Source organism: Carassius gibelio, chromosome A5, assembly GCF_023724105.1.
Source record: "Carassius gibelio isolate Cgi1373 ecotype wild population from Czech Republic chromosome A5, carGib1.2-hapl.c, whole genome shotgun sequence".
Classification (NCBI taxonomy): domain Eukaryota; kingdom Metazoa; phylum Chordata; class Actinopteri; order Cypriniformes; family Cyprinidae; genus Carassius; species Carassius gibelio.
In genome coordinates, this window is record NC_068375.1 from 37,696,936 (window position 1) to 37,724,778 (window position 27,843).

A 27,843-nucleotide genomic window follows, 5' to 3' on the forward strand; every position below is an offset into this window, starting at 1 on the left:
TGGTTGAGGCTGTCACTAAAACCCGGTTTCTCTGTCCCTGTTCCGGTGCGCTGCGAGAGGGAGGACCGCCCGGAGAGGAATCCCCGCCCACTCCGACCGTTTGGAGTCTGGTTGAGGATGGTAGCACTCCCGTGTGGGTGGCGCCCTGGGGACGGGGATGTCGCTTGGGAGGGGGAATGTGACGAGTCAGCTGCCTCCTCCCTGATTGTCACCGGCACCCCGTCCTAAATCGCCGCCCTTCACCAGGCTCCCGACTGGAGTGGGTGTGTGAGAGGAGGGGCGCTGGACGAGTCAGGGCTGGCGGCGTGTGATGAGGCACACCTGAAGGAAGTGGAGCCTCATTACCGCCGCTGTTTAAAAGCCCAACGCGCCTCTCCTCGGGAGACCGGTCTCTTCCCCGTGCATGCACGCTGGTGTCCTCGTGGGTCCAGGAAGGGTGCGTTGAGGGACTCCCGCGCCACCAAGACGTGAGCTGCCGGACCCGCGATCCGGAAGGGAACCGCACCCGTATACACGGCCGACGGGCCAGGATGCCGGGCCGTCCATCCCCTACCAGCGCCGCGGCCGACGAGAGAGATGTGGCCGCTAGATGAAGCCGCCGCCCCTCGCGCCCCGGACCAAGGAGGGGAGCGCGTGCGGCCGCCGGACTCCGCCCCTTACCTGGACCCTTCCTCGATGAACACTGCCCGACCTACACAAATCCCGCAGCACGACGAGGACACCAGATTCCCTGTTATTTTGGACACTTTCCCCCTTTGGCCACTTTTATTCCCTTTGTTTTATGATTTCTGTTAATAAAAGCCTCTCCGAGGCCTGACGCCACGCCCACTGTGTCTGTCTTGTGCTCCTCCCGTGACACTATCATTCTGTCCATCCATCAATCAACTGTCAATCAATCCATTGTTATCATTTGTTTTTTTCTATCATTCTATTCATCCATCTATCATTTATCAATCTGTCTATCCATCTATTGTTCTATCATGCTTTCGTTCCTGCCATCCATCCATGGTTCTTTTTTTTCTATTGTTCCTTCATTCTATCATTCTGCCCATCTATCCATCCATCTATCGTTCTGATCTGTCATTTTTTGTTCTATCACTCTATACCTCCATCTATCTAACGTCTATGGATCTCTTTTAATCTATTGTCCTATCATTCTTTTGTTCCATGCATCCATCCATCATTGATCTGTTGTTTTGTCTTTCTATCATTCTATCCATCTATCTCTGTCGATCTGTCTAGAAATCTATCATTCTTCTATTCCTTCTATCTATTCTGTAATCTATTGTTCTTTTCGTTCTGTTGTTCTGTACATCCATCCATCCATTGTTCTATCTATCCATCTCTTCATCTATTTGTTGTTCTATCCTTCCATTCATCGTTCAATACATTCTATCCATCCCATGTGTGTTATATATATAGTAATATTTAATTATAAAAGCTGCCAAAGAAATATGAATGATAATTCAGTGACAAAATTACAGTGCCAAATATTTCTGTAGAAGCACATCATGCGAGGAGCTCAGTTTGTGAGACTCAAGGAGTTGCTCCCATGCACGGTAGGTTGTTCCAAATCGCTCACATCATCTCAGTATACAGCGCTGCTCACGAGGTTTGGAAACGAGCCATAAAGAGGATTTATGATGAATAAAATGAAAGCGCTGATTCGTCTTGAAGCCATCAGTCATACAGGCCTGAATGAATACATCATAATTACAGCGTTATCCTCTAATGCATGCAAGTTGTTGTGATTTTAATCCTTTTTACTTATTTATTTTTTTACGGCAGACGGCGTGTTATTGCCACACAATGCTGCCTCGTTTGCATTCTTGTACTTTTCACACCAGTGTAAGGTCGTTTGTAATGAAATGAGAAGCGGTCTTGAACAATCACTGTAGGACGAGGAGGATGTCATGTTTATAAGCTGCTTTCACAGCTGTGTGTTTGATTACATGTGTTCTTCAGGTTCTTTGGTGATCTTATTAACCCTCATCGGTCAGCATTCGACAGACTGATGATAGTCCCCATGGAGAACTTTTAGTAGAATTTGTGAGTATTGATCTGCTTCCCCTCAAACACCTTAACTGCCTGCTGAGACGAAGCCCAAATCCCTTTAATTGTAATGGATTGAAGTAGCTTTCAAAGCAAACATTTGAATGTATTTGTGAATTACATTAGAGGATAAGTTGAAGTTGTCATTCTTTCATCATTGTTTATGTATGTTTAAAAAAAAAAAAAGCAAATTAAATGCAATTTTTTTTGAAGACTTACTGACAGATGAGCACATCTTTTCTGACATTAAAGTGAAAAAAAGTGAAAGTGAAGTGACATTCAGCCAAGTATGGTGACCCATACTCAGAATTTTTGCTCTGCATTTAACCCATCCGAAATGCGCACACACACAGAGCAGTGAACACACACACACACACACACACACACTGTGAGCACACACCCGGAGCAGTGGGCAGCCATTTATGCTGCGGCGCCCGGGGAGCAGTTGGGGGTTCGATGCCTTGCTCAAGGGCACCTAAGTCGTGGTATTGAAGGTGGAGAGAGAGCTGTACATGCACTCCCCCCACCCACAATTCCATCCGGCCCGAGACTAGAACCCACAACCCTTCGATTGGGAGTCCAACCCTCTAACCATTAGGCCACGACTTCCCCAAATTAACATTGGCATGTTGTGTTTACCTGCTTATATTTGTCTGGAATCCCTGTAATAGGTTGTTTACTGGCAGGTTCTTACTTGTTAGTGTTACAATTTATATAAGCCACAAAGCATAATTATATAATAAGAATAAGAATAATTGTTGTTGTTGTTTTTGTTGTTGTTGTTGCTATAGTTGTATGCATTTATTTCTAGAAATAACAACAATGATATAATGGTCGCATTTTAGCATGAAAGTGCATGCAATAACAATAATGATTATTATTATTTGTTGTTAATATAACATAATATAACAATATTATATTAATAATAAAATTAGAATTATAAGAATATAGTTTTTTATAATTGTAATAACAATAATAATAATAAAAAAGAATAAATACTTTATTATTTATAATAATAATAATAATAATAGGAATTCTTTATTCATTCATTCTTATCCGTAAGGTACACACTGAAAAAAATATATGGCGGTACTTTGATCTATCTCGCGCTATTTAGACGGTGAACAAAGTTATTTTAAAGAAAAACATGGTAATACTGCATACTGCATATATATATTTGTATGTATAATCTTCGATGTCATCACTGTAACATGGCACCCCCTCTCTGTCTCTTTGTAAGGGCAGACAAGGAAGATACAGGCTTTCAGAGGTTTAACATACATTTTACATCATAGCCAGAGGCGTCCGCCCCGCCCCTTTTGAACGCATATTGGACGCCGGTGCTGAGGAGACGCGCGCGGATAGTAACGCCACAGATGCGCTCATCAGCTGAGGCGTGAGGACTACACGATTCGCCGATACTACAGCCGCTTTCACGCTAAAATGCGACTCAGCACATTATAAAGCATAAGCGCTTTGCATGATGGATATTTATGCTACTGGTGGATGGATTAAAACGGTAAGGAGCATCGCGCGTGACAGATGAGCGCAGCTTTTCTGACATTGACATTGAAAACACGCGCATCGATATTTGACAGATGAGACGATCGAATTGAAAACGATCAGTGCGGTTGCATGAACTAATCTGTCGCTGTGGAAATAATTTGATTTTGTAGGGAATCCGAGTTGCGCATGATGCTATATAATGAATGCATTACTCATATACGTGAGGAATTACCTATAAAACCTCCCTCCAGCTTTATGCATTGCTTTTCAATGCTCATTTACCGACAGTCTGCGACGTGAGTTCTAACAGCAGCATAATTACATTATTACATTGCTATTATCTTGTGCATGCAACTTATTGCGTGCAACAGAGGTGTTTCCCTAGTGTTCATTTGTCATAATGTGTGCTGATGTCTTCATTATTATTAAGGTTATGTAATGCAGTCGTGGATTTTTCGACGTCAGGAGATGCATGGCCAGGGCTGGGAATCCTACTAGTTAAAGTGAACTAACCTCTCATGTTGCCCGATGAAATGGTGTACTTGTGTCACGTGATGTGGGATGTTCTGGGGCTATACGTCATCGTGCGATGGTGGCTAGAGACTGTAATGTGCATCATTCTGCTTGCTGGAGCTGCAGTGTGCACCAGAGGTTTGCATGACACAATCCCTTTTTATAGCATTTAAAGGAATCATTTGGCGTGCAATGAAAATTGTGTCATTATGTACTCATTTTAAAAATGATGTTATTAGTGTTTTAAATGGAAAAACAAAAAGATGATTGATTTTTTTTAAGAACACACACATTTCTTGTCCACAAAAGGACAGTTCATATAGTGACGATGGCTTTCAAAGTGCAAGTGATGTTTGTCCATCTCTTAAATGCTTATCTTTTTAATTCATCCCACCCTTGTGAAAATAGAAGTGCACTTTTTCATCAATAGTAGACTATTACAGACATACTTCAGTGAATACTGAATATAATGTTTTCAGACACTTAATTGCATATTATTTGCAATTAAATTAATAATAATAAATTAATATTAAATGCAAAATGTTTTTGACACATTAAGTAGGTCTTACATACATATTTATGTGTAATTGAAATATTTTATTTAGAATTATTTATTTTGATACTTTTTTGACATTATTACAAAGTGCACTTTTAAAAGCTCTCATGCTTCAGAAAACTTTGAATATATTGCACAAGTTGTATGATTATTTTGCTTTGTGTTTTGCTTGACAGACGTAGTCACTATGAACTGTTATTATTTGCCAAAATGCATAAATGTAAATATGGAAGAGAGCTAAATTCTACTTTTGTCTGGCCAAAAAAAAAAAAATGCATCATGCAGAATTTTACAAAATATTAATCTGAATGATGTATCCTGTGGTACCTTACAGTGATGTATTGTTAATAGAAACTGTTCACAGGAAACACTGTTGCCTTCACTCTCACTGGAACCTCATTAAGCTCAGTCAGAATTGCATTACATATATCCCTCCCTCACTCTCTCATGCATGTGTACGGGTCGTCTCTTGTACATTACATGCACGCTTAATTGACTCATATGTTTCTATTTATACTCTGTATTAAAAGCATCCACTGCATTATTTGGGCAGCTTCTAAGAAAAAGAGAGAGGACAGTGTTTCTCTTTAGAAATCACGTTCTGTGCAGCTTTGAAGAGCTCAGTGTAATTATGAAAACCAGCTGAATAAAACACTTTCTATCCAGCAAAAAAATAATAATACTATTATTTATCTGCTGCAGTTTTATTTTAGTATTATTTAAATTCTATTATAGTATTTTTTAAAGAGCCACACAGATGGGAAATCAAAAATGACCTGTATTACAGTGTATGATGTAGCTGTCCATCAGTGTAAACAATGTGCAAAGTAATTAAACCAAGAAGTACACGATTTATAAAGTTATTGGCTTCTAAAATAAGGAGTCGACTCTGAATCGCTGAAACGAGTCGTTATAGATTTCAAATCTTTTGCCCATCTCTATGTACGTCACTAGAACACTTTGCATAATAATCTCCACCCCCCCCCCACACACACACACACAGACGCTCTGTTTGGTGTGAGAGCATCATGTCGAGGAGACAGTGTGTTTTTAATTGTAAAGGCAAGTTTGCTTTGTTTTTACTGCCAAAGAATGAAGATCAGAAGAACCAATGGCTAAAATTCATTTTCACCACAATACCAGAGCAGTACAACAAATCCCTTTTTCACTGATGACTGCTTTTCTAATCTCTGTGAGTACAGCAGGATTTTCAAAGCGTTTGGCCATAAAAGAGGGTTCATTACCAACTTTATTTAGAACAACGAGCATCTCCGAATCACACCGCAAAGTATGATTATGAAGTTATGTGTTTGTTTTCTCCCGAGCGTCCTATCAGTATGTGTGCTGTCTGCAGCCTTTCTCTGCGCTGATCTTCATTTACTAACACGTCATTAAAATGAAGTGTAACTCCGTGAATACTCAACGAAGAGACTTGAGAGAGATATCTATAGAAAGCTTGACATGTCTACTTTAAAACTAAACAAGTGCTGCCAAAAACAGATATTCTGTAATAAAGTAATCCATATGAAAACAACGTGATGTCTGTTTTTCATGTCTCCCTTGTTATATCTAATGTGACCACGCCCCCGCGCTGAACGCGCTATTCAGATTCAAACTGAAGCGCGAGGCTTGAATACACCCACACAGAAGAAAAAGCAGCAAGACTGTTCAAGTTTTTTATTTTACTGTTTGCTTCGCGATGAGAGGAATAAGACATAATTCATCCCAAACAGATGCTAACGCATAGTTTACCGTGGAGGTGTGTGCGGAACAACCAATCAAACCTGACTATGTTAGTTGACCAATCAGAACACAGTATGCTACCGAAAGGTGGGGTTTAAGGAAACTGAATCTTTTGAACAGCTTCGCGCGAACCGTTTGGGGATCTCTGAGAATTTAGTTAATTTTAAAATGATATTTTAACAAAATGACAATGTTTTTTAACTTTGGATGGATTTAAATTAGGATTTAAATCAGGACTTATAAACAGTGGATGCTTAGAATTTTCATCTTACTGGCTCTTCAATAAATTTCAATGAGCTTTTATTTTTATATTTTAATGTTAATATTCAATTAATATTAATCTTTTGTCATTTTGATTAGTTTGTGTGTGTGTGTGTGTAGATATATAGAATAACAATTTTTTAAATAACAAAAAATATTTTTTTTTTTATATCACTATTATTTTTTTTCCTAAAACTGTGTTTACAGGTGCATCTCAATAAATTGGAATTTCGTGGAAAAGTTTATTTCAGTTATTCAAATTCAATGTTATTCAAAATAAATTCAATGCACACAGACTGAAGTAGTTTGAGTCTTTGGTTCTTTTAATTGTGATGATTTTGGCTTACATTTAACAAAAACCCACAAAAAATCTCAACAAATTAGAATACTTCATATTAGACCAATAAAAAATATTTTTTTGTGAATTGTTGTCCTTCTGGGAAGTATCTTAATTTACTGTACATGTACTCAATACTTGGTAAGGGCTCCTTTTGCTTTAATTACTCCTTCAGTTCGGCGTGGCATGAAGATGATCAGTTTGTGGCACTGCTGAAGTGGTCTGGAAGCACAGGTTTCTTTGACATTGGCCTTCAGCTCATCTGCATTGTTTTGTCTTTTGTTTCTCATTTTCCTCTTGAAAATTACTCCATAGATTCTCTCTGGGGTTCAGGTCTGGTGAGTTTGCTGGCCAGTCAATCACACCAACACTATGGTTATTTAATCAACTTTTGGTGTTTTTGGCAGTGTGGACAGGTGCCAAATCCTGCTGGAAAATGAAATTTTTAAAATGAGCATCTTTAAAAAGCTGGTCAGCCAAAGGAAGCACCAAGTGCTCCAAAATTTCTGGGGTTTCCACCCAAAATAAATCAGACTGTGGAAACTTAACGCTGGACTTCAAGCTACTTAGGCTATTAGCTTATCCACCATTCCTCCAGACTCTAGGAGCTTAGTTTCCAAATGAAATACAAAACTTGCTCTCATCTGAAAAGAGGACTTTGGACCACTGGGCAACAGTACAGTTCTTCTTCTCCTTAGTTCAGTTAAGATGCCTCTGACGTTGTCTGTGGTTCAGCAAATTCCTTGACACGTCTGTGTGTGGTGGCTCTGTATGCCTTCACCCCAGCCTCAGTCCATTCCTTGTGAAGTTCACTCAAATTCTTGAATTGATTATGCTTGACAATCCTCATTAGGCTGTGGTTCACTCGGTTGGTTGTGCATCTTTTTCCTTCCACTCAACTTTCTGTTAACATGCTTGGATACAGCACTCTGTGAACAGCCAGCTTATTTGGCAATGAATGTTTGTTGCTTACCCTCCTTGTGAAGGGTGTCAGTGATTGTCTTCTGGACATCTGTCAGATCAGTCTTCCCCATGATTGTGTAGCCTAGTGAACCAAACTGAGAGACTATTTTAAAGGCTCTGGAAACCTCTGCAGGTGTTTTGAGTTGATTGGCATGTCACCATATTCAGATTTTTTGAGAGTGAATTGGTGGGTTTTTGTTAAATGTGAGCCAAAATCATCACAATTAAAAGAACCAAAGACTTAAACAACTTCAGTCTGTGTGCATTGAATTTAATTCACGAGTTTCACAATTTGAGTTGAATTACTGAAATTAACTCTTTCACGACATTCTAATTTATTGAGATGCACCTGTAAATCTTGCGATTCTGCTTTTATACCTCACAATTATGAGAAAAAAAAGTGTAAATTGTAAAATATGAACTCAGAATAGTTAGATTATATCTTTATTTTATTATTTTTTGCCATATGGCAGAAACAAGCTTCCATAAAAACCAGTACTAGTAACATAATCATAATTTTCAGTCAACGTGTCTTAGACATTTCATTTTAGTGTTACTTCATTTGATGGTTCATTTAAATGAGCTAGTTTAAAAATTATTATTATTTTTTTGTGTGAAATGCATGTCAAATACTTTGTTTTGAAATATGATTCAAAATTATGTGAATAAATCATTGTGTTGTTTGGTTTGCTTGATGTTCAGTGTAAATGTTTAAATGTATATGCACTAATATTAACTTTGCATCTCTCTAATGTCCTTATTTTTGTGTTTCTGTTTGAATCATGTCATCTGATAATTGCTGTTTAAAAGATATTGCCCTCTTATATAACTTCAGTGTACCTAACAACTACTGTACTATACTTAACAGTAGCTTGTAGTATAGCTAACTACTTTTCCTAAAAGACTGTATAGTTATATCTTGGCAAGTAAAATCTAAACTTTGAGTGGACCTCGGTGAAAAATAATTTTAAGCGATAAAAAGTGTATGATGTGACCGATTAATTAGTGCATGATCAGATCTTCTCTTCGACTGAATCCTGACGTTGTGTTATTTTTAGCTTGTTTTATAAATGCCCTGGCATACTCCGATGTGAAAAAATTAGCTATCTCCGCTCTGGCGATTGCATCTTTCTGTTTGCTCATATGGGTCAAGGAGCTTCTACAAAGCGTGATTCACTCAAAAGAGTTTAATTGAAGGGGTCTTTCTCATACTCTCTCTTCCCTGCGGTTAGGAGTGCTTTGTGGTTAGATGTTAGATGATGCAGATAAAGTTTGCTTTTAGTGCATAGAATGATTTAGCTTCTACATGTGTTTTATATTGTTCTACAAATAGATAACATTGCCTGGTTCTAATCTGGATGAATGTCTGGGTCATATTTCACCCCAAAAAGTGCATTCTAAACCATTGTCACGACAGTTTCTTTTGATTTTGTGGCAAAATATCAATTTGATTTGACTGCATTTAAAAGCAGAATGTCTTGTGCATCAGAAATTAGACTCAGGCTTGTAAACTGCTTTTGATGTGAATCATCATGTGGCAGCACGATAAAAACAACAAAGGTGCATTTTAAAACCATTTCTTTTTTTATATTTGGGCAAATTATGCAATTTTTTGTGAGTTGCACAAAAGCAAAACCTATTTCGGATCAGACCTAACTAGCTGCATATTTTCACAAATTTTTGTGGCAACAAAAAATATTACAAAGTTGCATTTTTTAATGATTATTGTGAAAATTTCTTGCTTTTTTCTTTTGATTTTTGGGGTAAAAATGTGCCATTCTTTGTGAGATGCATGAGTGCAGAACAGAAGGTTTAGGCTTGCAAAACTAGATATTTTTACATGAATTATTGTGGGGCAACAAAATAAAAACCCAATAGAGGTGAATTTTTTAATCGTTAGCTTGGCTATTTTTTACATTTTGGATTTTGTGGTAAAACACGCAACTTTAATGAGATGCTTGAGACTACTGTATACCTTTTAAAGCAGAGCCTCTTGCGGATCATAAATAAGGTTCATTTTTTCCACATGAATTATTCTGTGGCACCGTTTTTGGACTCTGTAGATTAGGGCAGTCGTGACCCGCCTGTAGTGCGTCCCCAGGGACGGTTTGTGGCCTGTGTTTGACTTGGCCTGGTTCTGATTTTATGAGACAAACTCCTGTCATGTTCACGAGTGAAAGTTGATTACAGAGATTAGAGATTGACTGACAGCACAGACGCTGCGCAAAGACAGGGTCAGATACTGGGAAGCTCTTTGGCTGGGAATATGATGGGATAGTCGGGAGCAACCGGGAGAAACGGGGAGGAGGAAATGATGTTGTCTGCTGATGTCAGTGTCTTTCTGAATATCACTTTTTCATGGATGTTAGTGAATAGTTAAGGGATAGTTCACCCAAAAATGCATATTCTGTCATCATTTATTCACCCTCGTATTGTTCCATACTGTTTAATTTAGCCCTTCATTTTAACATTAAACGAGTAAAATCTTTAGTAGTTGATCATGAATTTAAAATAACTATAATTATCTCTGTGTCAGTTACATTCTTTAAATGTTTTACAAAACTGCATGCTGCAAATATATAATTACTAAAGAATTACTAATGAAAAAGTTCAGCAAATCAGCATAATATGATTTCTAAAGGATCGTGTGACACGTAATGATGCTGAAAAATCAGATTTGAATCACAATGATAAATTATATTTTCAAATATATTCAAATAGCAAAGAGTTATTTTAAATTCTAATAATATGTAAAAATTTTACTGTATTTTTGATCAATTCAAATCAACCTCTGTGAGCATAAAAGACTTCTTTCAAAAACATTAAAAAATCTTGCTGCCTCATACTTAAGAAACCTATTCAGCATAATGTTCTATTGCAGGTAAAACGCTGGTATTTTCTATGTTAGATGAACATAAGTTCATCAGGTATTTAATGGGTGTGTGGAGGCATTGGGTGTTGCCAGATCAGCCTGAACAGATGGTCGTACGGGAGGGAGCAGGTTTTGATGGAGTCTGTCATCAATGATTTTTCACAGATCATGACTCAGACCAGCCTTGCTACAGTACGTCCCATGATTGCTTTATTTCCCACACCGGCAGTGATGCTTTTCTGTCACAGATCTGCATTTTTGCAGTGTTCGTTTAAAAGCTCAAGCTGCAGGATTGGGAGTTTTTTTGTTTCCAAGCCTTTCACAACACTCCCAATGTCCCCCATATCGAATGGGCTCATTATGCAAAATTAGCACCGGGCCTTCAGCGAGGAATGGACCGCATTGGCATGGAAAGGATCTATTCAAGTCTGCAGTAATGTGTAGCATTATGAGACTAGACTGCCGTTTATAAGACTGATGGGGTCTGATAGGAAGGGTCTGAGGAATTCACATCAAGAAATAATCAGTGTGTGTTAAAAGGCTTGAAAGTCTGAGCAAGAAACCTTGACTTTCATTTGCGTCTTTAGAAAGTGTGTTTGTGCGTGCACATGAAATATCTGTTTCTCAAGCAAAATTATTCCACTTGTGATTTCAAAGAACTTGAAACTGAACCTACGTTGGACTGCTTTGTGATTTTTGCTCAGCATTATTTTAATATAATTTATTAACTGTTAAAGTATATATATACTTATACTGCATGTGAACTGCTTCATACAAAAGGAAAAATCATGCTGATTACATTAGTATATATACAGTATATATAGGCTGGTTTATACAGACTGTTGTTGTGTATGTGAGTGCATTGCATACGTTTCATACATGAACATTTTGGGTTGCATTTTAAGGAGTGCCGTTTGCTTTGTCAAAATATTTGTTCAGGTTGTCACTCCATTCATAGCTGGATAAACCTCACATTTCCATGCATTTCATGGATACTTAATGTACAGTTCTTTCTAACATAGTACATTTAGTCTACAGTAAAGAGAAAAGCAACCACAGAGGAAACGTGTGGCGGTAAAGAGGCTCATATGTTCAATAATTCACATCCATCTGTAGCTCTGTGCTGGGTTAAAAGGGTCGGCTGGCATCAGCAGCAATGAGACGGTGCAATACGGGCATGTTCACACACTTTACAGATGACAAGGTCAAAGGCCACGGAAAGGCCAAAGTCTTGACTCCTTTGAGTGCCCTTATTGCTGGAGTTGGCAATTTTTTTTTTTTTTTTTTTTTTTTTTTCAGTGAGCTGCTGAACAAATGTCCCTGTTAACCCTCATAGCAAATCTATTTCAAATTAAAAGTGCACTATATGCATCACTCAGTGGCATCACTCAGACTCAAAGGGATAGTTTACCCAAAAAACGAAAATGTACTGTTAATTTGCTCACCCTCAGGCCATCTAGGACAGGTGACTTTTTCTTCAGTAGAACAGTAAAGAAAATATTTAGGTGATTCATAAAATGCAAGGCAATACATCGTTTTCATTACAAATTTTCATTTTTGTGTGAGCTGTTCCTTTAATATCATGTAGTTTTGCTTCTCAAGTAAATGTATCTTGATTTATGTTTAGATATTTGTTTTGGAAAACAAGACAATGATCCTAATAAAATAATTTTTGCATTGTATTCTTCCAGATCAATCTTGGTTAAAGGTGTTTCATATTATGCCAGTATGAAGTCACTGTAAGGCTCTTTTGCCTTCCAGAACAATTTAATATTCACACATACTGAATAAGTAATTGAAACAAAACTGCATGCAATTTTAAATTAACCAGATCCATGAATAATAAATTACTTGATTAATTAATTAAAACAAATAACAATAATGAAGATAATGGAAAATGATTTAATGTGTTGTGTGATTTAATTTGACCTTACCCATTTCCTGCTGTCATGATTTAGTGGCTTCTTTCCTTATATAGAACTAAAAAGAATACATAATGTACATAAGATTTATCATATAATAATAAAAAATAAAAAAAAGCATTTGCTAATGAGGAAATTGTGCGGTGCTTTCTTGTTCAATTATGTGAAATGTGTGAAGCTTAGTGCTCAGTTCTGTTAAGGGATCAAGGTCATCACTGATAATTATGACAGCTTTTATGTGCTGCAAACAGTTTGTCTTTGTTGTTCATTATTTTTGGGGTCCGTACCTTGTTTTTAAATTTTATGGAATTATGCAAAAATAGATTTAAATATAATTCATATACCTCTTCTATGATGATTTTTATTTTTATTTAATTTTTTTAAGAATTACATTTGATTTTGATATTGTTTTGGGGCTTCAATTAAAATTTTTAAGGGGTTTATTTACCCTGAGACTGGAAAACTCTGGAATGTTGGGCACAGCATTACAACATAAAAATTTTCGTGATATTTTAAATGAAAATTATTATTATTATTATTATTATTATTATTATTATACAATTATGTGTACACAAGTGGTGTAAGGAAAATATTGTATTATTTTGTCATTGGACATATGAAACCAACATGAATACAAACATTGCATTTATTAACATTAAAATGGATTTTTAAAAGCGCTTTCCTTGTCATCATCTAAGACAATCTTGTGTCATTGTTCCTGCCGTTTTCCTGGACTCTTTTTTTTCTAGAATAAATTTATACATATTTTTTTAACTAATGATGCATTTACAAATTAGTTGGGGAAATAAAATATGTTGCATGCACAAGTCTGGTGACAATGCTTATGTTGGTAGACGGTGGGTGTTCCATATGCACATGCATTACTCAATTGCGTGCAGCAGTGTGAAAAGCTGCCAGACTAACACTCGGTGAGTAAACAGCGTCTGGGCATAGTCATGTTTGTAAAAGTGTCAGTTCCTTCTTTACATAATATCCATAGTAGAAAAAAGATGTGAGGAGGTCTTGAAATCCATTTAATCTCCCTTTTGCAAAAAAACAGACATTGACTATAGTGGGAACTAAATGTGAATTGAAAAAAAATCTAGAAGTGTATATACAGTAGTCAACATTTACAGTGGATCAAAAAGGCACATCAAAGTTTTCCTAAGACAAGAGTGCTTTTAATTTTAGGACAGCTTTGATCCACTTTAAATGTTGACTAGTGTATTCCGTTGCAAGCATTACTTTGATTGTATCTTTAATGACAACATGCATTATTCCAGCTGTGTCCTCTTTGTATAATACGGATCTTCATGACAAATGATTGCACCTGTTTTACATAAGGTTTTTGAGAATGACAAGATGTCGAAGAGCCTTCAAAGAGCCTAATTTAGACTGAAGACACTATTTTTGTACTGCCTTAAACCTGCAGATTTAAACTGATGTAAGTTTAATTTGAAGCCAAGCATAAGAGAAAAAAAAAGTTTTGAATTACATAAGCGTTCTTAAGCGATTTACGGGTGAAAAGAAAAAATTTTGTACTAGGGATTCAGTGCAATTCTGTTGAGTATGTGTATGTGTATGTACTATGATGATTATGAGATGAAGTTGTTACCAGGGGAAATATCATCCAACCAAATTACTTGCATACATCCTGCCAACATATTTTGCTGAACAACACAATGCAGTTAAACAATAACAGAATCAGAATTAGGTTTATTTGATGTGTAGATTTGCACTTAATCTTGACTTGACGAGTTGCTCCCCAGGGTAAACTTACACATGCAATGCTTATCAAATAATGATGAACAGTGTGAGGCTATAGGATACTGAATATTATGCGGTTATTGTTTACAATATTAAATACGGACTATTTAAATTTAATGTTTTTTTTTAATGGTTATCAGCCACTTCCTAAAAACACTGTTTGCATTCACACTTAGTATTACAGATCATATCCATAAGGTGGTTTGAATGCAACTTGTACTAATCTTGTTTTATTTTCTTCCTTTCTTGCAGGGAACCTTAACCTAAACAAATTTAATGGGGAAAATTAGAAGAGCCTCATTAAGATGACACGCACAGATCCACCTGATATACTAGTATCAACAGTGTATCAAGATGTTAAAGTGAACTCCCTCTCGAACCACTCCAAAGCCTTTCATCCCTCAAAACAATGTGATTCCCCATCCATCAGCAAACTGGAGAACACTCGAAAAAGCAAAAGCAAAAAGAGGCACTGCCGTAACTTTGACACAGAGTCTATGGACAAACCCAGATATCATACCATAGCAATGGAGTACCCATACCGAAGGGCTGAAAGGTATGCGGCCAATCCAGAGGTTGCCTGGAATGCCTTAGGTCGCCAACAAGGGCATGGACTCCACCGGTTTTCTTCCCCAGACATATTAAGCTACCGTCTCACGTCCCAGCCAATGACTGCTGAGATGTCTGCTGAAATTGCTGTGACAGAACAAAAGAGGAGGACTAGATCTAGAAGTGCCTCACGGGTTCAGACCAGCCTAACTCCTGTATCTTTTGATGCTTCCCCTCCAGTGGCAAGGAGGGGCCGGGAAGCTCAAAGGACGCATCGAAACACTCAGCCAAGGCCGGAAGTTTCCCCAAGAAAAGAGTCTTCCTATGCTGCCACGAGGGCACACTTGAATGAAGTACATCCCATCAAACTACAGCCGCAGAGGAGTGATACAAGCAGGTATTCCCCTGTATATGTATCTGAAGGCTTTGACGAAGGAAAACAAGAGAAACCTGCTACTAGTCCTCATGTTCGGTGCCGGGTGGACATCAAACCAGATGAGTCGGCTGTGCAGCAAGGAGGCCGAAAGGCAGCTATACCTCATGTGGACATACCATGGCAGAAGTATCCCAGCAGTGGCAGTCGGAGTCTGACAGTGCCTCGCCATTTCTCCACTTCGAGGACATCAACTCCCACTGACTCCTTCACTGGAGAGTCCAGGCAGAAGTACCAGTATTCGCAAAGTATGCCAAATAGCTACATACAGCCTATGGAGATCCCTTTACAAAAGGTGGTCTCACCACGGGAGCCAAGGGAACAATATGGACGGGAACGAAGGGCTCATTCAAGCCCCAATGTGCCAACTAAATTCTTCTATGCGGAGGATTTGGGGAAGTATGGATCTTCAGCTCCATCAAGGACTTATTATCAAGATGACCGATACAGCATTCCTAGCCAACCCTATTCACCTAAAGTACCGTATGTACAAGATCCAAGGACTCACATTGTTCATACTGTACCTTCCCGGCCATATTTCACAGAAATCGACACCTACCATTACCCTGGACAGCCTGTGTACCCTAAAACCTATGCAGCAAGTGAGCCAGGGGCGTATATAATACAAACACCTCCAGCTAGGACTTTCTATGGTGATGACCCAAGGACATATCAAATTCAAACGGCCCCCCCTCGGATCTTCTACATGGCCAACCCCTACACGCCACCAATGGAGCATCATATTCCCACAAGGGCATATTACACAGAGGGAAGACGGCATGCCCGTGTGGTGCAACCTCAGTCAGAGGACTGGTACGGCTCAGAAGTGTCCAGTTACTCAAGCCATTACCCTTCCTCGTATGTATCACAGGTTACTCCCACAAGAGTTAGACAAGAGCCAAAGCTCACAACTTGGTATGCCAATCCATGCATGGAGCCTGCAAGAACAGTAACAGACCCAAGACCGTACTCAAGATCATGGGATAACATCCTTGACACCCATGTAGAGCGAGAACAGCCAGTACCCCGAGGGAAAAGTGATGAGAATCTTCTTTGTCAGGGGGTACCACAAACTTCAAGTGAAAGACCAAAACCTGTGGTTGTCAACCTTTCCAGCTCACCAAGGCGTTATGCTGCACTGTCTTTATCTGAAAACTCTTTGATTGACAAAAGTCCAACTGAGGCCAGGAGCTCTTCGAGTAAACTGTGGTTTGTCACACCTGAGATTACCATCACAGATAATGATATCAGATCAAGCAATCTTAGTAAACCAGAAGCACGCTCTGCAAGTTGGGATGTGTTGGATTCAAAAAGTGCCCCAAATCAAGAAACCCCTCAACGTGAAGCAAAATCCTGCTTTGGAGAATCTACCAAAGAGAAAACGCACAGCAGCACATCCCTACAGCAAAGTTTAGAGCAGCTTGATGAGCTTCTAGCTGACCTTGTCATCGATTACAAACCTCCACGTAGGAGGACCAGTGAAGACATGCTTGATCAACTCAAAAAGCTCATTGATGATGAAGAAGCAGTATCTTCAGCGAGAAAGGATTCGATGGCAGGATCTGAAAGTGGCATGCCACTTGACAAACAACCCACTTCAATAAAAATAGATCCTGACACACTAAGAGACACCGATGGGAGTTGTGACGGCCTGAGAAGTACAGAAGAGTGCTCCCCTGACAAGAGTCCCGATGAGGACGACACAATGATGTGTTCAAACAATAAATGCCGTCGGACTGAGACCTTGTTTAACGCCTGCCTCTACTTTAAGTCCTGTCACAGCTGCTATACCTACTACTGCTCTCGCAACTGTCGCCGTGAAGACTGGGATGTCCACAAGGAGAGCTGCCTCTATGGGCGAATCAGTAGCGTGTGTCGCCACATTATTAAGCACTGTCGAGAAACCACAGAAGTCCATAAAGCTTTCTCCCGTATAGCCAAAGTGGGATACCTGTCTCGAGGCAGAGGAGTCTTGTTTTTGGGATTTCCAAATCCAGGTTCATCCACAAATTTCCTTCAGTTTGGACTAGAAAGTCTACTCATGTCGCCAACATACTTATCTCTCCGTGAGCTGGAGAGCTTCAAGGATAACCTTGGGGAATATTGCAAGGAGCTCCAAGAAGCAGGAAATGCATATGACCCTAATGAATGTTTTCTCTTGAATGTATCCATCGCTGTTGGTGAACAAGTTCCTGACGGACCATCGCCAAGGGTCCAAGCCCCAACCGTCAGGAAGTTTGCCAAGATTGCTCTGGCCTCCTACAGCCCAGAAAAAAAGGTCCATCGGAAGGAAAGCGACATGGAGACGTTGATCCTGACCCCACCGCCAGGTATGGCAGACATTGACAAGGAAGGTGAGGAGGGAAGGAAAGCCCGGGAAATCTGCTTCATCAACATTCAGCGGGAGTTGAGGATACGTGGGGTGTTTCTTCGCCATGAGTATCCCAATGTCTACCAAAAGCTCTGTGAGTTTGTTGAGAATAACAGGAGGTTCACGCCAACTACTATTTACCCAATTGATAAAAGGACGGGCAAGCAGTTCATGTGCATGATAATGGCAGCCTCTGAGCCACGAACTTTGGACTGGGTAGCCAACCCACATCTCCTAGATGACATTATTTAAACAAGTGCACCTTTTATATATTAAAGCATAGATCTCACTATAGTACATATCTAAATACATCAAGCTTATTTGTTATAAATGTTTGTAGATATGTATTTTGGTACTGAAAAAAAAACTGTGTTCATGTCTGCAAGGTCAGTATTATACAATGTTGGAATATTGCCCATCAGGTGTTGAATATGAGTAATTCACGCTGTTTATTCATCGATTTGATATCTAGTCCCAGGATTTGTTCATTTATGCTTCACTGGCAATTACTGCCATTATTTTCTTTGTAGCAATTCTCTTTTTATATTATTTTATTGTCCATGAAGATAGAGAGAAAAAAACAATCCTTATTTATTTTGAAAACTACAGAATTATGTACCTATTAATATCAGAGCTGAATATTTTTTCCTATGCAAAAAAAAAACAAAAAACATTACCAACATGTTGAAAATGTTATGGCTAAAGAAATATAAAACTGTTTTTCTTTTTATCACTTAAAATAATATGAATTTTATTGATATATTATATACAGGCATTATGTTATATTATATAATATTGTATTATTATATAGTTAAAGAAAGAAGAATTTAATGCAGAGTAGAAACACAGTACATACAAAAGGTCGTGGATATTAAATGTACTTTGAGGAACAGCTTTAATTAAAAAGAGAGATGCTTAGAATTAAGCAACACCTAGAATTTTGTGCTCCAACCTGGTAAACTCATTTTTGCAAGTGGTTTACGTAATTTAGGTTTCGGTTTAATGAAGTATTTGGTGCTTTTATGTATGTTTAGTAGAATTACTTGAGCAATAATGTACTTGAAGACAAAATTTGGAAAATATTGGTATCAGTGATGTGCTGCACATTAGGTGTTGGCCAGTACTGTTCCATCAGAAACACTGTGAACCTAGATATCTCTTATATGCCTGTCATTGATAGAGTTTCCTTGTGATCACCTATTAGACTTGGAAATATTTTAGTAGCTGTTAAGATTACGAGGGATATGATATCAGATGCAGCTGTAGTTTCGTCTCTAGAAAAATGGAATCAGAGTTGATGTATGCTATATTGGTTATTAAGCTTGAAAAAATATTGGTGTGTGTTTGTTTGGTTTTGTTTTCACTTGTTTCACAGTTAGATTTCAGATTTTTTTACAATTTGACATGCTACAATACAAATGCAACATGTGGTAGCAAAACACAGCACTGATTCTTGAGTTACGGCACAAAGTTGTCCTGCCATTAGTAGGTATGTTAATAGCGAGCAGCAGCAGAAAAATGTATTACTACGTGCAAACTCAGATTTATGTCAACAGATGCATTGACAGTCTGTTTAAAACCATCCTGTATTATCAATTCGTTCTTGAAGTGTAATGCTGGATTTGTTATCCTTAAGTATCTGACCTAACAGAACATGTTTTTATCTGTCTGTATTGACACGAAGAAACACACTGTTACAGTGAAAAAAAAAAAGATACTCAAAAATTAGTAGTTTTCTTCTTCAATTTGGTAAACTGTTTTGTCCCAGTACTCAAGAATCAGTGAACCAATACCTGTAACATCTTGTCATGTACTGGTTCCTATTTCATATCCAAAGCAGGTTTTTTTTTCCTTGAATCTCAGTTATACTTTGCTCGACATATGTGTTTACTGCTTTACTTGATGAATTCATGTCACAGCACAACCCTGCACTTCCTTCTGTCTGAACTCAGAACACTAGCAGAACCGCTATAGCACATCTTCAGGTGTTTTGGCCCGGCAGAGTGTACATACACAGTGGTAAACAGAAAGAAATGATTGCATGTGATTCTATTTTTTCTATCACATTATACTAATATAACTAACATGCCTGGATATGTGCAAATATGCTGTTTATGAGGGATAAAGTATATAGTAAAATATATGAAATATATAGTAGGAGTGATATTTTTCAAGGTCAGTGTGTCGACCGTCGCTGTTATGCTGAAAACTAATGAGACGATGACACGGTCTCGCAGAGAGAGAGAGAAAACCTAAAGCTTAAATAAAAAAAAGTGTGTCTTTGAAAGATTGTTTCTGTTGTCATATAATTATTAAGACAAACAAAGTCGTAATGCTGTGGCTCCACCATGCGGTGTGTAAGAAGATTTTACCTTTTCTGTTCTTTTCACCATGTGACAGACCTTAGTGAGGGCAGCGCCATATTTGACAGGAATGAAAACGAGGCTGTGAGGGTCAGAAGTGCAATTACGAAATTAACCACGGTTTTACCATAAATAAAAACATGGTTACTGTGGTTAAACCATGTTTCACTTGTTTATATTGATATTTTTTATAGTAAAACTGTGGTTATACAAATGGTAATCAATATTAAATAATACAAATAATAATAATAATAATAAAACATGGTTACTACACTTTTGCTACAATAAAATCATGGTTAATTTTCGTAAGGGTATAGTTGTTGAGCAACAGATACTGATTGTTCAGCTGATAAGACAAAAAAAAAAAACTTTTGAACGTAGTGAGTTGTTAAAATCACGTGATCAAACAGAGCGTGCTATTAAAAAGTATCTGTCAGTATTTTTACATTGTCTTTTTGTCTTTGGTAGGAAACAACACGTTCTGAAATGTATAACGATGACGTCACATGTTACTTTGTTTAACCTCCAGGGTACCATGATGGTAGCTGAACAAACTCAGAGTTACAGGATTAGTTTTGAGTTGAAAAAAACCAAACCTCTCCAAATCTGGGTTCGTTGGTACCATGATGCTGTTCTTCAACTTTCTTTGATCCTGAGTTTGTGGAGCGCGTGCACATGAATGTGTGACATCACTGGCGAACAGCCAATCACGAGCCTTGCAACACAAAGAAAGTTTGATTTACTTCTCGCAAGAGACCCAGCGAGATTATAAACTAAAGGTTAAAGGTTTTGCTAAAGGGATAGAGATTAAAGAATGTGACAAATTTAACATCATATGAAAAATGAAGGCGGACAAATAAAATAATTATCTTGCTCTATCAGTGCAGTGACAAGTGAAACGTGTTAAGTTAGTTTATACATTCGAAAACATATAGTGATATAGTCTCGAACATGTAAGGTCAGATTTATAATATATATATATATATATATTTTTTTTTAATTTAGTGAGTTTATCCATAACTCTGATTGGATTAACAGAGATTTATTTAACCTGGGAGTAGATCAAAATACTGTTGAGCGATGTGCTTTGAAACATTACAATGCAGATTTTAACTTTATGTATTTTAGCAGTTTGTGATGTATTGCAAGTTTACCTTTTTGAGACTATAGAGATTCCGTAGCGTCAGTGCTGGGAATGTTGGGTAATGTTCGGGGGCGTTGAAAAATACACAAGAGTAAAGCTGTGTGTGATGTACCTACTCAAATAATACACGAGACGGAATGTCTGTCATAGACCACAGCTTTACTCTCTATTTTTCAACAGTCTCAAAAAGGTAAACTTGCAATACATCACACAGTTAATGCGCTTAAATTAAGTGAATAATGCACAACACCTAAGATGTATCTGTATCAACACCTAAGATGTATCTGGTCAGTGTGTTCAGATTCAGAAGCGTGCGTGTTTTGCAGAATATAAGCACGTGCTCAGTTTGCATCTGTCGCCTGTAGAGGGCAGTCAGCTTCTGCCTGAAGATCTGCTGCTGCTGGAAAACACACAGAGGATAACCATGGAGAAAGATGGATACGTGAAAATGCATTTTACTGCTCCAGGCTGCCTGGAATAAATCATACAAACACGCGGCGTTATGAATGTGGCTCGTGGTCTATATTGCCTGCTTAGTTTGCTAAATGTGCCTGGTGCTTTAATAAAACAGTCACATAACCTTGTGATTTTTATTTTTAATAAATGACAAAATGACTGTGCTGTACCCACATAGTGCAATATATGTAATATGTGCATACAAACATGCAATCTTATATATATATATATATATATATATATATATATATATATATATATATATATATATATATACATACATACATATAAGGAATAATTGACTCCAGGTTGTTGAATTCTTAGAAAAATAACACCTTGGGTGTGCATTATTTTTCTATTAATTCTATAATTCGAATAATGCTACTATTTTTCATGCTTCTAAATGCACTGACCAGATACATCAGATACACCAGATGCATTAATTGCTCAAATCCATAGTTTATATATATATAAGATTGCATGTATTTTGTATGCACGCACACACACACACACACTTTAAAATAACTTATCCTTAAAAAATTCCCAGGCATGTCTGAAAACAATGATACTAACACTGCATCAACATTCAAAGCTAGTGGACTGAAAGCCATCAAAACAATTGCACTCAGAAGAACACAGCCAAAACTGACACCATCTGGAAAGAGTCCAGTGAGGATGCAGTGCTGCAGAGCCAAAACAAGCCGAGGAGATGTTCACAGCGCTCAGACGGCAGAGAAAGCAAAAACAAGCCTCTTTCTCCTGCAACAAGAACTGAGAAAATCCATCTCCGGCTCCATGACTGTCACTCTGCATTAAGTTTATTGTCTCGGTAGTGGCGAGGTCTCAGGATATTTTTAACCAGTGTCTATGGCTGTTTCTCAAGGAGGGCAGAAAAAGATCTCTCAGGGGCCACAGCTGCAGAAGAACCTGGAGACAGAGGCGTCTGTAAGGATGTGTCCTCAGCCAGCTGGGCTCTGATTCACAGTGTTTAACCCGAGGCGAGAGTCCTTACCTGTTGTTGAAGTGCTGCTGCTTGCATCCTTTTTAACTGAAGTACATTGGTCTTTTTCTCTACACTGCAAAGTGAAATACAATCAGTGGTTTCTTAAACAGCATTCATGCATCTGATCTTGGGGCAAACACTGTGGAGTTCTTCATGTTCGGATGAATTTGCTGATCCCTGTTCAAAATGGAAACACTGAGGGAAAGTTGAATCCATTAATCAAAAAGTAGATCTTAGAATTGCTGTTAAGAGATCCAGATGAACAACATGAAAAAATGAAAATGTCGAATCTATTGCAGAATTCATATAAAACGCAATACAAAAGATACAGATCAATAATAAAGCTGTTCGGATTTAACAGTCAGACAAACATTAACTAAAGTTTTGACTAAAATGTATTTAAATAAAACACAAAGGTAATCGAAACAAGACTATCCATATATTATATATTTATGATATTTTCATATATAAATATATAGTATGTAATTTACTTATAATTTGAACATATATGATATACAAATATAATTTTAATATAAAAATTGTACATACTAAAATAGTACCACAATTTTAATATATATATATTGTGTGTGTGTGTGTGTATATATATATATATATATATATATATATATATATATATATATATATATATAATTCAATTACTGCAATTATTACTTCTGTTTTGTTTTGGTGTAAAAAAAAAAAAAGAAAATCCTACAAAATTGAAATGGTAATTTTTTTTTTATATATATATATATATATATATATAAATAAAGAATACATGTCGTGTGTGTGTGTGTGTGTGACACGACATGTATTCTTAAAGTATATATTCAAATATATCTGTCCGTCTGTCCTATATATATAGTTTTCAAGAAAATAGTTTGATAAAAATAATAATTTGGTGTGTTACTTGCAGTTTCTTTGTAATTATTTGTGAAATTTGAAACAATATTCACTGTGGTCCAGTAAATCCTACAGCAAATAGTTTTTTCTCACTGTACTGAAGTGTCAGATGAAGCAGCGAGTGCTGGATGACTCCTGGTTCAGTTGGTGTCTGGCTCTCTCCAGGCCTGAGGGGTGGTGGAGCAAAGCAAACTAAATGTGACAGAGGAGAGACCCGCACTAGCCAGAAGCTAACAAACGTTCTTGGCTTTGTATTCATGTTTGAACAAAGAGATTTCTCTACATTATACAGAGTCCAAACTCACCCAGTGACTGTATGAAGGAAGTGGACACGTCACTGCATTTGACAACACGCACCATTTTTCATGCAGTGCCTTGATTTAAAAGACTGTAGCATGACTGCTGTTAAAGTCGGCATGAAATCACTTTTACTTTATTAATACATTTTGGTGGTCTTATAACGGTCTTTTGATCTTTCATCAAAAGATACATTACATTAATCAAAAGTAGACTGTAACTAATACAATTATGCATTTGGCAGACACTTTTATCCAAAGCGACATTAAAATCCATTGCATTTGATCAGCTTTCCCGGGAATCAAACCCATGACCTCTTCATTGCTAGAGCCATGCTTTTACTGTCAATCTGTTTAGGATACTATTATAGGTATAGTTAACACAGGGCATTTTACAGTAAGCAAAACAGTAATTTAATGCTGGTTATTGTTAATGACATGTTAATAATAATGCTAATTGATAATGTTAATAACAGTAAATAAAAGATCTGAAAAAAAGATGTATTGGATATTGTATAAGATATAATAATATAGTATATTTTTTAAAGAAGTATATTTTTGCTGAATACACTTCAGTATTACAGTTGCAAATTATGTTTCTTGTTTTGACTTTAATATGCAAGTAAATAAATCGTTCAGATGTTTTCACATTCAAACATCACTTGCTCCTTGCAGAAGTGAAACTAACAACCTAACAGCACTAAACCCTACCCAACAAACATTATTATAGTACAATTTATTATTATATTATAGCATTATTTTATTATTTCAATATATTTTAGTTTTTTAAATATATTTTTCTTATATTACAGCATTACATAGTATTTTGAACTCGCTTAATGTATAATATATATATATATATATATATATATATATATATTTTTTTTTTAATTTCAATTAATTTTCAGTAATTGTATGTGCTTTATGTGCTTGTTCAGTTCAGTTTTAATTTCAGTTTTACCAATGTTAGACTTCAATTAGTTGACAAGGCAACATTGAAAATTTATATTAAAGTATAAATGCTAGATGAAAAACTTGTGTTATTCCAATTCATGAAAATGATTTTTAAGAGATTGAATTGATGACAACACACCAAACCATATGGACACAAAAAAAGACAAAATATGGTAAATATAATGTGTCCTTGAAAACTTACCTTCAACATTTTATCTTATTTCCATACTTTTAACTGTAGATTTAATGTAAAACCTAGTAACCTGGCTTTGTTTAAATAGGGAGCCACCCTTTAAGACACTAACCTAAGCTATGACACACACAAAAAAAAAAAACCCTGTGCATTTGGTTTAAGGCGCTTGAGCAAAACACATGTGAGACTCAACTGATTTCAATAGAGTTAGAGATACAGTACTACATTCCAAATGAAACAGAGCTATTTATAATCAATCATTTACATGTATTAAATTAAATAACTGATTACTCATCTGCCGGCTTGAATGAGCGTCATGTCACAATGCATTCTGGGATTGCCTTATCTGTGAAAGATGCATGCAATACTGCAATAGAATTGTACAAATGAAGCAATCTTAAAATTAAACACAATTATGCCTCCTAACTTATGCAACAGCAAATGCATGAAAACCCAACAAAAGACTCCGGAACAAAACGTATCTTTTCAGTTCAATTCTTTAATTAGAAAATCTACTTATATACAGTATACATGTACTGTAGCAAATATTGATTTCATAGGCCGCATGATACCCCCCCCCCAGGTCATCGGAATATTATAAATAAAGTTTCTTTTGAAATGTCTATTCAGCTGTTATTCCCGTCACAGGAAAACACATGCTCTCTTTGTCCATCCGTCAGCGCTGAGCGGAGTACCAGTCATCACTCTCCGGCTTTGACAGACGTAAAAAAACAAAACAAGATCAGTCAAGACAACATGGCAGTCGGAAACCTGAGTCAGAACAGTTTTGGAAAGAAGGAACACCCTGAATCCAGTTTAAAAACAGCAGCGTTTGAAGTGGAGTTATAGAGCGAGAGTTTCAGCTCGAGACGGATGAAACGAACCTAGTATAATAATGTTTAATCTTTAACATTTATAAATAAAAAATGTGGCAGAGACGAGAAGATCATACATTCCCATTGCAGCCCAAGAGGACAGTCCGAATAAACCAAAACATCCGTCGAAAACAGACAGACGGCGATTGGTTCGTTATAATATATATTTATATGCATATGCAATCAGAGGGGAAAAACACGTCACAGTAAAAAGTAGTTATTAATTTCATATTTGATCATTAAAAACCAGTCATTCCTTAACCTGTTAACCTCCTCTGGTGGTAAAAAAAAAAACCAGCCAATGCTTAAAACCTCGAAGAACGCATTCGTCCTGTTGATCTGTAGCAGGCACTGAAGTACTATGGCCAGAGAGGGTTTGTCGTCAGACCCTGAATGCGTTTCCTATTTACAATTTCGTAAAAAAACTAAACCAACTGCGATCCCTTTACGTGTCAGTGTCCGATGCGGTTTAAGTTAACCTTTTTGATACAGCTAATACGGTTCGCTTGCTCTTTCTGGCTTGTAAGTTTCCGACTGCGTTCGTTTGGTGCGTGTTTATGTACAGTGGGTTTGGAGGCAGTGGAAGGAAGTCTTTGACGCAAACAGCAGCAAGTTCTCGGTCCGTGGCATACAGAGTCCAGACGGTGGTTTTGTCGGGTCTGGGCGATGGCTGTGGCTTCAAATGTTAATCAGTTGTTTAATTCGATTGTTGGTTGGTTTTGCTAGTACATTCGAGTGACAGCAGAGAGCATTAGTGCTCTGATATGATTAAGGACCGTCAGTTCATAAAAGGCCGACATTGAGAGGCTGATTTCGACATCCGTCTCATATTTTCATCAAAACTTCTGGCTATCCTTCTATTCTTTATATTTTCCTGTCTATCTCTTTGCCTCCGTTCACACAAGCCGTTTGGTTCGGTGTCAGCTCTACTGGCCCGACTTTTTGTCCTTCTGGAAACTAAAACTCGTGCGACGGTTCAGTTTGCGTTGTTTCTGGGCGAAGTATTCTGCCCTTGACGTGCTGGCACGGGATTCAAGGATGTAGTTCACCTGGGAGAGGAAGAGGGAACGACATGCTTCCTGTGAGTATGATCAAATGTATACACAAAAAACTCAGTAAAAATAACTAAAAAAAAGCAATCCTACCTTGAGCACAATCTCATTGACAGTAGCAGCATCACACTCGAAGTACAGGGCTTTGTAATCGTGGTTACTTAGATATGTGAGCTTAAATATTGCATGACCTACAAAGAAACCATAAAGATCTTCTTACAATCAGCAAAAATAAAATAAAATAAATTACCACCATGGTTCAATACACACATGCATGTGAGCTTACAGTATTAATTACATTTGGGACATCTATGATTATTATTATGCTTTTTTTTTTCTTTACAAAAATCTACAACTGCAATCATTTTTTATTCATCTCAGTTTTGACAATATTTTTGGAAATGTTCTCTTATGTTAGAATCAGTTTTCAGTCATCACAGCCCGATAAGAAAAATACAGTCTAATCAAAAAATCTCATATAGCAGATATAATAGCAGACGCCATGTGGATTTTAAATGCATTAACTCATTTTAATTAAGTTAAATAATTTAGTTAAATAATGAAAAATTGATCATTTCAGAAAGAAAGAAAGATCAACCACATCTTACGATTGCACCAAGAAAGCACTTTAACAATACAATAAACCAAGCCTGTCAAAATTAATGTGATTAATATCATATTTAAGGAAATATATATATACACACTGGTCAAAGGTTTGGGGTCGGTTAGATTTTGTAATGTTTTATTAATAGAAATATT

At 37.2% G+C, this 27,843-nt stretch overlaps 2 protein-coding genes across 3 annotated transcripts in view; one reads left to right on the forward strand and one right to left on the reverse strand.

The window, feature by feature from the left end:
- The first annotated feature begins 3,395 nt into the window (after positions 1-3,395).
- Positions 3,396-20,132, forward strand: LOC128014857 (apical junction component 1 homolog). Its single transcript, XM_052598541.1, has 2 exons — positions 3,396-3,571; positions 14,745-20,132. Exon 2 carries the CDS (start codon positions 14,798-14,800, stop codon positions 18,095-18,097), a length of 3,300 nt encoding a protein of 1,099 aa, XP_052454501.1. The 5' UTR covers positions 3,396-3,571; positions 14,745-14,797; the 3' UTR covers positions 18,098-20,132.
- A 5,504-nt stretch (positions 20,133-25,636) lies between these two features.
- LOC128014869 (target of rapamycin complex 2 subunit MAPKAP1) overlaps positions 25,637-27,843 on the reverse strand; it is a 29,798-nt gene continuing 27,591 nt past the window's right edge. For both annotated transcript variants that reach the window (XM_052598560.1, XM_052598559.1), the window contains 2 exons: positions 27,178-27,275; positions 25,637-27,081 (listed from right to left, as the gene is read on the reverse strand). In XM_052598560.1, coding sequence (XP_052454520.1) covers positions 26,959-27,081; positions 27,178-27,275 — 221 coding nt within the window. In that variant the 3' untranslated portion in view covers positions 25,637-26,958. The remainder of the gene's footprint in view (positions 27,082-27,177; positions 27,276-27,843) is intronic.